Source organism: Pogoniulus pusillus, chromosome 34 (assembly GCF_015220805.1).
Source record: "Pogoniulus pusillus isolate bPogPus1 chromosome 34, bPogPus1.pri, whole genome shotgun sequence".
Lineage (NCBI taxonomy): Eukaryota > Metazoa > Chordata > Aves > Piciformes > Lybiidae > Pogoniulus > Pogoniulus pusillus.
The window spans coordinates 14,043,132-14,055,222 of record NC_087297.1 but is presented as its reverse complement, the minus strand read 5'-3'; the positions used below and the strand labels follow the sequence as shown (position 1 = coordinate 14,055,222).

The 12,091-nt window shown below is 52.9% G+C and overlaps 1 protein-coding gene across 1 annotated transcript; it reads right to left on the bottom strand.

The window, feature by feature from the left end:
• On the bottom strand, window positions 1–11,888 carry VXN (vexin). Its single transcript, XM_064170664.1, has 6 exons — window positions 10,967–11,888; window positions 8,314–8,369; window positions 4,200–4,344; window positions 2,631–2,692; window positions 2,418–2,503; window positions 1–1,921 (listed from the first exon to the last, which is right to left on the bottom strand). The coding sequence occupies exons 1-6, from the start codon at window positions 11,031–11,033 to the stop codon at window positions 1,735–1,737; spliced, it is 603 nt and encodes a 200-aa protein (XP_064026734.1). The 5' UTR covers window positions 11,034–11,888; the 3' UTR covers window positions 1–1,734.
• Between the last annotated feature and the right edge of the window lie 203 nt (window positions 11,889–12,091).

The window sequence follows — 12,091 nt, the reverse complement described above, 5'->3', positions numbered from 1 at the left end:
TTTATTGGCTGAGTCAGCTACCACAGCACAAGAAATCTCCACAGTAGGTCCTGGAATACAAAGCAAGCAAACATGCCTCTTGGAAGTCTCTCCTCTTGTAGACTCAGATTATAAATTAAATAAATAAGAAAGCAATAAATACATATTTCAAGATACAGCAATTCCTAGGTAGAAACATGAAGCATCTCCTCTTCACCTCCACCCTCATACTGCTTAAAGCTATTCGGTAGCAAACAAACCACTACAATACAGCTTCCTCCACAGACAAAACTCTTCTGCCCTGGGCTGTGTGGTGGCTGCTCTATGGGTGGTGCTAGCTACAAGCGCAGGTACCACAAATGCTCATTGTCTTAGTTACCCCAAATGCTGGAAATGGACTTTTTCTCAGGCTGTGTCCATCTTTGATTTTGTTTTGCTGAGGGAACAAGATCAAAAAAGTGACCTGGTGGTTGCTGTTCTCCCTACTTGAGCATAAGCATTGCTGGGCGAGGAGCCCCACCGAGTTTGTCAGGTTTGCCTATGCACACACACACAGAGCACAGTCTCCCAAGGCTTCTGGCAGGATTTCTGTGTGCTGGGGAGGTCTGTCTGGTGGGGGTGGGGAGTCTGTAGAAGACATTTCAGGGGAAGCTCAGCCGTGGCTGCAGCCTGGTTCAGTTGTAGAGGAGCTGATGCTGGCAGGGCCATGGTATCTGGACTATAACACCATGACAATGTCTTGTGGTCTGATGTAAAGGTGGGGCAGAGCCTTGTGAGAAAGCTTTCTGGTGCTGTGCAGCATTGCAGCCTTCAGCAGGCAGCAGCGTTGCTCTTGCACATCAGTTCCAGGCCACCATTACCTCTTCTCCTTGCCTTGTCAGCAGCTGGGGCTTTTCAGCACATAGTTAACCAAGAGCTGTGTCCTCCTTCTTTCCTTCCAGAAGGAAGAAAGGAAAGCAGGAGAGCAAATCATCCCTCTGCCAGGCTGCTGGGCCAGAGAAGGACTTTTGCCTTTGGTAAGGAGGAGAGAGCAGTCTGCAAGCTGTTGACCATCCAAGAGCACACCAGTAGCTTCTGTGGAAGGAAGTATCTCCTGAGGTCACCCAGCTGCTCATAGTGTGAGTTGGCAGGATGCTGGAGACCCCAGCCTTGTCCCATAGCAAAGCTGGGTAAATGTGTTTGCAAGCTTGCTCAGTTCTGACTTTGAACACTTCTTCATCTTTTACTCCTGTCTTGGAACATCAAAACTGGAGGAAAAAAGCTGTCCAGGGCATGCCACTCAGCCAAGGGATGTTTTTATCTTGTGAGGTGGTTTTAGTCTTGTGATTCAGGGGGGAAGATGACAAGCAGTGGTGCACCACATCAGCTCCCTGGGGTGGGCTGACACTCCAGAATTCATCTTTTGGCTTGCAGAAAGACACAAACCTCTCGGGAGGCTTCTGTTGTGATTCTGAGCTGGTTCAGACAGGAGCTGTCAAATGGAGCATGGGCCAGCAGAGGGTTCAGCACTGAGTTCAGACAAATCTAGTGGGGTTCTTGGGACTTTAGTAGATTGCAACAAAGGAGGCCTGGTGAGATAATTGTTCACCATGTCCCCTCAGCCATCCTTTCTGCCACTGCTCTGAGGCAATGGCATTGAGCGATCTGGGGGATGTTGTTTCTGGACGCGCTGTGCTGTGGCTGTTGCCCGTCAATCCTGCACCACCTTGTCCTGCCTAAAGGACCTTCTGTCTCTCCAGGTGACGCTGAGCCTCCTCAGTCTGCCTCAAAGGCACTGTTTGTTGCCCCCAGGTACTCTGACTTCTTCTTGTGCTTGATCCAGAGCTTCCTGAGCAGGCTGGGGGTGCCACACAGGCTGCCTCCCGTCAGCGGCAGAGAGGCTTCTGCTGCAGGGGGCAGGGTCAGGTCATACTCTGCTGTCTTCCTCCAGTGCTGCCTGTGCCTAGCCAACAAAGCACAGGGCATAGCATCACAGGCTGGTTTGGGTGAGAAGGGACCTCTCAAGCTCATCCAGTCCAACCCCACTGCAGCCAGCAGGGACATCTGCAACTACAGCAGCTTGCTTGGAGCCCCAAACAACCTGATCTGCAGTGGAGCATCTCCCACCTCTCTGGGCAACCTGGGCCAGGGTCTTGCCACCCCTGGGGTAAAACACCTGTTCCTTCTGTCTGCCCTGAATCTCACTGCTGTGGTCTCCTCTGGCTCTGCTCCAACAGATTTGTGTCTCTCATGCTGAGGACTCCACTAAACTGTGTCCCTTGGCACCACATCTCCACAGCTTTGAAACCCCTCCAGGGGTGGGGACCTCACCGCTGCCCTGGGCAGCCAGGGCCAGGGCTCAACCACCCTTTCGGGGAAGGTGCCTCATCCCCTTCCCTGCCCAGCAGCACCCAAAGCACAGTCTCCAGCCTTGGCTGGAGGGGTGGGAAGGAACTTACTCTTGTGTAGAAGAGTTGTGGCCTCCAGGTGAGCCTCTGCCAGCTGCTGCTCTCGCTGTGATACGGGCAACTGGTGATGGTGGGGACTGTGGGAGGAAGAAGCAGGTTGATAGGACATGCCACAGGAGAGATGTGGTACGGTGTGGGTGTGGGGCAGCACAGGTATGAGGCTCTGAGCTCCGTCAGGCAGCAGGCCTGGCTGGATTTACTTACTGAAGACTTTCCATCCAACAGGTGGTTGCAGAATCTGGCTGGCTCTCGTTCGGCAAGTCCCACTGCAAAGCACAAGAAACATGGTGCTGTGGCCACTGTCCCACTGGCACAGCTTGGGTTAAGAGCCTCCTTCCATGCAGGTAAACCCAGATGTGACCAGAGCCTGGGTTCAGATGATGGGCCCAGAGCTGCCTACAGCTCAAAATGTGGAAGTTTCTTCCCATGGCCATCTCCTGTGATGTTCTGGAACGAGTTCCTCCTGGACAGTCTCTGCTCGCTGCCAGGCTGTAGATCTGAGGTGAGGAGCTGTCCTTGGCAGCCAGCGCTGGGAGGGAGCCCTTCCCCCTGCCAGCACTCGCTGCAGATGTTTCTCTACACAGCGAGACCTCCCCTCTGCTGCAGGGTTTGGGTAACCTGGGGTTCGTGCACCTTGGAGCCTCCACTGCCAGGCTGGTGCTGCCCAGGAGGTTGTTCTCTTTTCTGGGTTGCCCTGGGAGTTGTTCTCACCTGGGCAGCAATGTGTGCAACGTCCAGCCCAGCCCCGGCAGGGCTTCAGCCTTCCTGCCTGCCCCTGGCTGAGTGACATCTCTTTTTGCTGTCCTCAAGCCTGGAGGTTCAGTGGGCACCCCCGTGATGAATTCGCCATGGATAAATGCTCCCTGACATTTCTGTCTCTTGTGCTGAGGAGAGGAAATGAGTGAGGGATGACAGATTTTCTTTTCCTCATGGTGGCAAATCCTCCCATTTGGCTGCAGGAATCTGGAGAGATCTTTTTTCTTCCCCCCTCCCCCCAGCCCCTTTCTCTCCGTTCCTGTCCGTTTTCAATGGTCTGCTGTTTTTCCCCAAGCCTACTCGGATACGTGAAGAACAAGGACCTAGAGAAACATCAAGATCCACCAAGAGAGAGGACAGAACATGATGCACAGCTGCTGTGACCCTTGCAATACAAATAATGACAGCAGGCATGGGAGGTGCTGCCTGCAGAGCTCTCTCCAGCATGAGTTAGCAGTCAGCACTGTCTTCTCCTTCTGGGGGCAATATTTCACCACCAAGAACATCCTAAGCAGCCTCTTTCTTCCTGCTCCCCTCCCCTGCCACCAGTAATTCCATTAGGTACCTCTGCATCCCTCACATCAAAGCCGAACTCAATTATCTCCTCTCCTCTTGCATATTAGGTAATAACAGCCCTCAGCAAGTGGCTCCAGGCAGCGGTGCCTCAGCTAATGGCCACCTCCCGTCTTATTGTGGCTTTCTCGATGGCTTGGTTTTGCTGTTCTTGGTTTGGTTTGTTTGCTCTCATATTGTTGGATTTTCCCCTTTGGCCTGTCCCTCTTCTTCGCAGATATACAAAATGCTCTGGCAAACGTTTGGCAAAGTAGCTAAGCCCAAACAACTCAATCCTGGCTTCGGCTGGGAAGTGTCCTTCAAGTTCCCTAACAAAGTAGCTGGAAGCCTGCAGTGTCTGCGCTTGGACCTGAGGATCTTAAAGGTCTCTTCCAACTAAAAGAGTTGTATGATCTATAAAAGTTCTGAAGCCACAGAGGAGTAAAAGCACTGCTGAGGACTTACCCTTGGTGGGACAGGGCCCCCTCTGCCCGCTCTGCAGGTGCCCCAAGCCTCGCACCTCATCGTCACTGTACAGCGCCTGCAGGAGCTCACCCTGGGGCTGCAGCTGCTCTGCTCGCTGCGGCCGGTGGTCTGATATGGCCACGACCTGTGGGGGAGGAGGCACAGCCAGCCTGTTACACATGGCCTGCTTCTCTGCCTTCCAGCGGGCACCCGGCACAGAAGCAGGCCCACATCCAAGCACGTCCCTCGCGTGACATTGCCCTTTCCCTAGAGGCAAGTTTTGATTCCGTTTGCTGCTAGTCTGCAGTGCTCTGTGCCTCTGCTTTGCCTCACCTACAATCCCACACGTGCACACCAGTACTTTCCAGAAGAGGGAAAAGGAAAACCCCAACCTGACCATTTTTGACTCTCTTGACTCCAGGTGCTCTCAGACATGAGCTCCATTCCTACTGACCAGCAGGACAAGGAGCAGATGCTGGCCAACAGCAGGTGCAAACACTGCTGGAAAGGGCTGCTGAGGCAACCAAAGCCTAATCCCAGACCTAAGAGGGGTTTTCTCTTAGTTCTGTGGATTTTGGCTCAGCCTACACAGCTCCTGCTCCATAAGCTACTTAAGGATGTGCCCAGTGTTAAGTCAAAGGGACTCTTGGTGTCCTTGAAGACAAGCATGTGCTGAAGGAGGCTGCAGCTGGGGATTGTTTGGGTTGGAAAAGATCTCTAAGATCATTGAGTCCAACCATTCTCTAATTCAACCAAGTCTGTCCCTCAGCATATCTCTGCCAGCCACTTGCAAAGGATGCAGTGTGGTCTGGGGCTGGGAAGCAGCATTTTTTACTCTGTTACAGCAGGAATTCTTCAGGCACCTTGTCTCTGTTTTCAGGGTACCTTGTTCCATGTCACACCAGAAAAGCCAGAATGCCTTCAAGAAGAAGAATTTGTACCAGTAAGTTGCAATCCCATTTCCTAGTACAGCTGGAGACAAGAGCCTGATCTCCATAGCACATCTGCAGTCAGTGTCTTGGGTTGCAGCAGTTGGCTGTAGCATGCTGTAGGAGTTTGTTTTCCCCTACTTCAAGACTTCGCCATGACTTTGGCTCCCTCACCCGCTGCTATAATCTGTGCAGACTTATCTGGGTCAGGAAAGGAAACCTGCTGTAGTACAGTTTTGATCTAAACTGGAGCTGACATTTCTCCAGGGTACTCGGGGTGAGGCAGCAGGATCAGCTGGAAGTCACTTTTGTTTTCTAGACCAGGAAATGTCAACCTGTGTGAATGGCAGAGCCAGCCAAACCCTGCAGAAATAGTCAACTGCTGTCCAAAAACCTGCTGGGTTTAGAACCCTGAGCAGCCTGTGTGCAGGACTCTGAATTCATAGCCAGCAAAGTCTCTGTTTGATGACTTTATCTGCACAGGACAGCACCAAAGCTCTCATTCCAACAGCCTGGAATTAGCTGTGTTAAGGGGGAGCAGGGAGGACACAGGAGGGCTGCAGAGCATCACAGGAACTGTTCCAATGATCCTGCTCCTGCTTCCCAGATCCCACCACCCATCCAAGAGCCACCTGGGAGGACTGGCCATTACACCTCCAGCTTTGGGCCAAACTTTGAAGCTCAGAGGCTGAACAAGGACCTTCTGTCAGTGGAGGAGGCGCCAGGCCTGTGGGCTTAGGCTTTGTGATGGTTTAACATAGCAGTGTCACCATGCAGGGAGGAATTTGTTGTCATTCTGCAGTGCAGCCAGGTGCTGGCATCCAGACTGGTTTTAGAGTTCTAACCAAAGGATTTTGGGTCTGGGAGAGCAAGGGAAGAGAAGGTGAGGATCTGCTGTCCTGGTAAGAACTCTTACTAGGGCAATAATAAGCATACTGGTGAAACACCCCATTAAAAAGGAGATGTTTCCCTTTTCTCTCCTCCTTCCACAGGCACGAGCCTGTTTTGGGATGGACTCTTCAAGGTGATGGAAGCTCCACCCCCAAGGTCAGTCACTCGAATGCTAAATCACTTTAATGCTACACTGCTTGAGTATTCTTTCCCTGAAAAACCAGGCCTGGCAGATGTCCACCTGCCTTGCTATTTTTGCCCTTGCTGAGGATTAAAGTTGTGCATCCACTGCCACCACAGAAGATTTCGTGTCAGCTGAGGCATTTCTACCACACCCACTGCAGGTGCAGAAGAGTTCATTCTGCTGCCTGGGTGTGGGTCTAGGAAAGGACCATCACAGCCTCTGCGCAGGCAGGGCCGCTCCAGGACGTGCCACTTAGTTGGCTGCTTGCACCTGAGCTGCAGACAGCAGCATTGTGCCCCTAAGGGGCCATGCACAAATCCAAGAGGTGACTCTGCCAACTGCTTTGGTTGGAAATGTTGCTCACATTCCCAGCTGGAGCTGCAGACCATTCCTCAGGCTTGGTGCTGCCTGCATCATGGCTAGGACCAGGGCTGGGGCCTGACCCAATTTGGGTCAGGAAAGCCCCAAAGAGGAAAAAAAGCATTTTACAGATATATCACCAAAACAAGGGCTTTTGCACCTGGTTTTCTTCGAGCTGGATGAGCACAGTGCTGCTGCAGCAGCTGATCCACCCAGACTGCCTGTTTCTTTAGCACCACCAGCAGCTCTCATTGTGCTGAGATGCAGAGCATGATACCAGACACAGCTACTCCAGAGAGCCCTGGGAGCTGGCTGGGGATTTTCCAGCTGAATGGTTGGATGAGAGAACTCTGGTTAGAAATCCAGGCACTTTGGTGCATTTGGTCCAAAAGCCTGAGGAATACTCCAAGCAGAAGACAACTGATGAGCTACTCTGAGAATTGCTCCGTTTCCATTCAGAATAGTTTTGGGATCCCAAAACCTCACAGAGTGTTTGAAGTGGTCCCCAGGCAGGGCCAGAAACATATTCGTTGATGTTTTTGGGATCCTGTCACCTCCTTTAATAACCAAAAGAGTGCCTGGGAGGGAATGTGGTGAGGTTTTTCTCACAGCTAAGTGTGGGGGGTAGGGAGGAGATCAGGAAGCAGGAATACGAAGAGGAGGCTATTTACAGATGAGGACGGGCTGGGAAGTGAGGAAGGCAGGGAAAAAGGAAAGGTTGTGGAGGGAAAGGGATGTGGAACAAAATCTTTCAACAAAGTGCCAGAAGTCTGTGGTGAGAAGAAATGCTCTGGCAGAGGAATCTCAAAGGCTGGCAGAAGAGCTTTGGTAAGCACAAAAGAAAGATGCTGTGGTCCCTGCAGGCCAGAACCACAATGAAAGGAACGTGGGAGGGGTTGTGGACAGGCCGAGGGGACTTAAGGAGAGGAAGCTGCCTTCGAGGACAAGACACCTCTCAGCCATGGGGCAGTGTCCCGACTTAGAAAACGTTTCCTGGGAGCACTGAAAATGTAAAATTAGCTGCATATGGGGACACAGCTCTCCTGTGGGGAGCTGGGCAAGCTCTGGCTGTGCCATGCACCAGGAGGCACTGCTGGGATCGGGGCCCAAGCATCCTCCTGTGGCTCTGCTGAGGTGAATTCCTCCCCAGTTCCCTGGGATATGGGGCACTGGCTCCTTGATTAATGCCTGTGCATGCTTCTGGCCCTGCCTGCCCCTCTGGCACTACTACTAAGGCTTTAGGGACAGGAATTCCATCTGACATTCCCTCAGCTGATCTGTGTTGATCAGCTGCTGGGCTCTGCACAGCAAGACCCTGGGTGTGGAAGTTTCAAAGTGCTTTAGCGAGCAAAGTGCACAGAGTCTGTAAATAAATGGCACAGAGTCTGTAAATATACTTTACAAGATCTCCCCTTTCTGTTCCCCACTTTTCTCCCTGCCTCAGGCACTTCTCTGCCCTGGAAGATCTGATTCCCATTTGTCCATAGCATTTTTAAGGATAAGAATTATACTGGGAAAAAAAAACCCAAACCAAAACCCAAAACCCAGCACAAAACAACAACAACAACCAACCACACCACAAAAACACCCAAATAAATCCCCACCAGCCTCAAAACAAAGAGAAAATCAACAAACAAAGCAAGCCTCCAACAAACATCAACAACAACAACAACAAAAAACCAAACCAAACAACCCCAGAACAAGGAGAAGACAAGCCACAAGCAGAGGGAGAGGAAGGAGCTTTCCTTACACTCTTGGTCAGGAAGTGCTGAGTGCCTTTGGCTCGTCTGCGGGCAGGGCTACAGGCTGTGGGAAGAAGAGCAGGAACATGGTCAGGGCACAGCAGGTGGACAGGATGACGTTACACATCTCTAGAAGTCCTCCTTGGGGGCATGTTGAGGAAAGGGGGGGAGGAGGAAAGGGTTTTAAGAGGATTGCAGCTGGAACAACTCTAAACAAGTCCTTTTAAATGCCACTTCAGGGGCTGTGCTCCAGCTGCAGCACAGACACACAAGGTGCAGCCAAGCTTCTCCTTTCTCCCCCAGGCTTCCTGAGGCCAATGTCTCTGAAGGAAATGAGCTTCTCTTTCCACCCACAAAGACACCAACACCACAGGCACACCAGAGTTGCCAGCCACATGAGCTGCCAGGAGCTTCAGCTCTCAAAGAGCTTGAGGTGGCTGGGGCTGGGCAAGGGTTTTCTTGGGCAAAGTGAGATGGTTTACACACTTGTTTCACCTTGACTTGAAACTGATTTGGACTCTGCACTACTCCAGCTCTGCCCCTCATCATACCTCACCCCTTGCTCTTCAGTTACCAGCTCAGGCTGCAGGAGCTGCAGGGTCTAGCAGCCAGTGACAGGAGCAGGCTTGCCAAAACCTGCCAGACTATGAGAATTAATTCTACTGGCTGACTCTGGGGGTAGAGCATGTGAAGGGGAGTGTGCTCTGCAGGCTCCAAGTGTAATCCAAAGCCTTTGAGGAGCCAGGGGTCACAGAACCACAGAATGGGATGGGTTGGAAGGGACCTTTAAATGGACCTTAAAGACCATCTAGTCCACCCCCCATGCAGTAAAGGTTTGTTATAGGACGCTCGGTGAGAGCTCTTCTCCAGGTGAGCTTTCCTTCACATTTCTGGTGTACACTCAGCTCCAGCAGCTGTGGTGCTTATCTCTGCTGTGTTGATGTTTGACAGGAGTTCTGAAGCTGTGAAAGCAGCTGGAGGTCACCCAAGGCTGCTCCTTGCTGCAGCCAAACCCCTCTCCACTGACAGCAGCAAAGACAGAAGCTTCCCAGGGCTTTGGGATGAGCAGAGCTGGCAGTGCCACCAATCTCACTCTTCCTAGACAGCTTGAACTTGTCCAAAAGCCATACCTCAATATCCCAGTGAGGATGTCACTGCTGAGCATTAGGAACCCACTGGGTAGAGAGAAAGTTTGGGTTTATGTGACACAGGAGGTGACCAACCTCGCCCAGCATGAGGCCATCACCAGTGCGGGGCAGAGCTGGCAAGCGTGCCAAGCTGGCAGCCTGTTTGTGCATCCTCGGGGATCTCTGCTGCCTTCTCCTGCAGGGTTTGGATTTTAAACCATGGAGTGTGCAGGATGGGAACCAAACATGGCAGAGGTGGGGCTTTTCCCTAGGGATATCTTGTAACTTGCTCTTGAAGCTGTTGCAGTCACCTCTGTGTGGTCTAACTGCTCACAAGTGAGACACCCAAGTGCAGAAAGGTTCGGCGGTGCAAGGAAAGACCTCCTTGTCCCTGCTGGTTTAGGTGTTTCACTGGGCAGTGGGAGGAGCACAGTTTACAGGTCCCCAGGCTGGTGCACAAGGGACACCACAAGAATGTGGCCCGCGGGGAGAAGTTCGCTGATTTTCAGTCTGTGTGAGCCAGAGCCCAGCTCGCTGCCTGTCACCTGCCAGAGCGAGTGGCTGAGGAAAGGCAGACACCAAGGCGATGTCGCAGCAGCAGCAAGCACTCGAATGACCAGTGAGAGCAGAGGAGTGAGGGGGCAGCCAGCAGTGCCCAGCCTGCAGAGCAGAGCAGAGGGCTGCTAGGCTGCCCCCGCGGACACCATTTCCCACAGGGAGCGGGAGTTGGGGGGAGGAACAAATCCTCGCAGGTGCTGCTGCCGGCGTTGCCCGGGGAAGGACGTGTGGCCGCACAGCCCAGCTTTTGGGCAGCAAACCCAATTCCAGTGACAGTTCCCTTTGTCATTCCCACCCAATGCTGGGATGGAGCAGCCGAGGGCTCGTGCTTGCAGCTGGCAAAGACCTGGCCCCACGATTTGTTTTCCCTGCTTTCCCCTGCGCTCTTGTTGCTGAAGTGTGCAGCCATGGAGTTTAAACTAATTTGTTCAATCAAAGGCAGGCTGGGCTTTGTCCGGTCCTTACTCTTCATTACAAGCAATTAATGTTAATCATGCATTCATTTCCAGGGCACGGCTTTGGAAATGTTCCACCGACGGCGGCGGTGATGAAAGCCAGCGCTGCCGCGGCTGCCCCGCTTCTCCCGACCTGCTGCCTGCTCGCCCGGCTTCAGCCGCTCCTCCGCTGCACACCTACCAGCTGCCACCTCGGCAGCCAGCTCACAGGTGTGCCCACACCTAGCCCAGCGCTCCCGCTTTCACCGGCACCAAGAGTTCACACAGCCACGGTGCCGAGGCACCCGCAGGGGTTAGCTCCGGAGGCAAGCAGCGAGCGTGGGGCTGGGAGCGGAGCACGGCACGGCATGGTATGGCATGGCACATCACGGCATGGCATGGCATGGCATGGCATGGCATGGCACAGCACAGCAGCTCAGCGCAGAGGGGCTGCTCCCTGCAGACATCTCCCTGCCGTTAGCCCTCCCGGCGCGGCGGAAGCCCTCCGGCCGCAGCTACGGCAGGGCTCGCTCCGTACTCACTTTTGGATGAAATGACGGTGGTGAAAACCTCCAAGTTCTCGTCGCTGCAGCTGTAAATCTGGTGCATTTTCCACCTCTCCCTCCCGACTGGCTTTCAGCTTCATGCAAGCACTCTGAACTTCTGGTAAATAGGTTTCACTAATCCAATCTGGCTCTCTGATCATTGTCCAGACCTACAAAGGCCAGACCGATGCTGTGATCTCATCTCATTCCATATTCTTCATCGCAACATTTTCTGCTCCCATCTGCCTTTCTGTGAGTGCTGTTAACGCAAAGACTTCGTGGAACTGCTCCTCCAGCCTCTGCTCAGGGAGCAGCATTTTCTGCCAGGTCTCCTTTTGACACTTTGGAGAATGCTCTGCAGTAAGTGGCCAATAATTGCAGCCTGCTCCGTGCAGGCAGTGCGGAGGCAAATAAAGGGGGAGAGAAGCGCTGCAAGGATTTTTGAGTGGAGCTGGGCTCACTTCGTGCACTTGCACACATTTGCCATGAAAACCTGCTCCTCCCATAAACCCAGGAGCTGCCTCCAGGTGAATTAAGGAAAGTGTTTTTGTGCTTTACTTTTTAAGTGCAGAAATGAAAACTTGGGGCACTTCAGTGTGGCGTTTGAAACAGAGCTGGTTAAAGAGGGGCACTTCGGGTGGCTGCATGTGGGTCTGTGTGCCCTACACTTCAGTGCTTGCAGGAGGAGGTGGCTCAGCCGTGGCTGGGTTCCTACACGGCTGGATGGTCTTGGTGCCTCCTTCCATATTTATGCACTTCAATAAATTCTTTCCTCGCCAAAGCTTTTCATCCCTTAATGCTCCCATCACAAATTGTCCTTTCCACATCTACAAAAGGAGCCTCCCTCAACTTGCTGCTGTGGGCACCAGAGACAGGAAACTTTGCCTTGCAGGCTGCAGCAGAGGCACTTTGAAGTGTGAGTAATGCTATGAAATTACAGCAGCCTAAGGAGCGGCCCCCGTTAGGAGCACGTGTGTGCAATTAGCACACAACCCGGAGCTGCCTTCTCCCGTGGGTGTCTGCCGCCAGCAGACCCAGATGGAGAGTGCCAGCGGACCTGGGCTGCCACCCTCTCACTCCTTGGGACATTAAATATCGGTCAGCCACACATCCCGAGCCTGG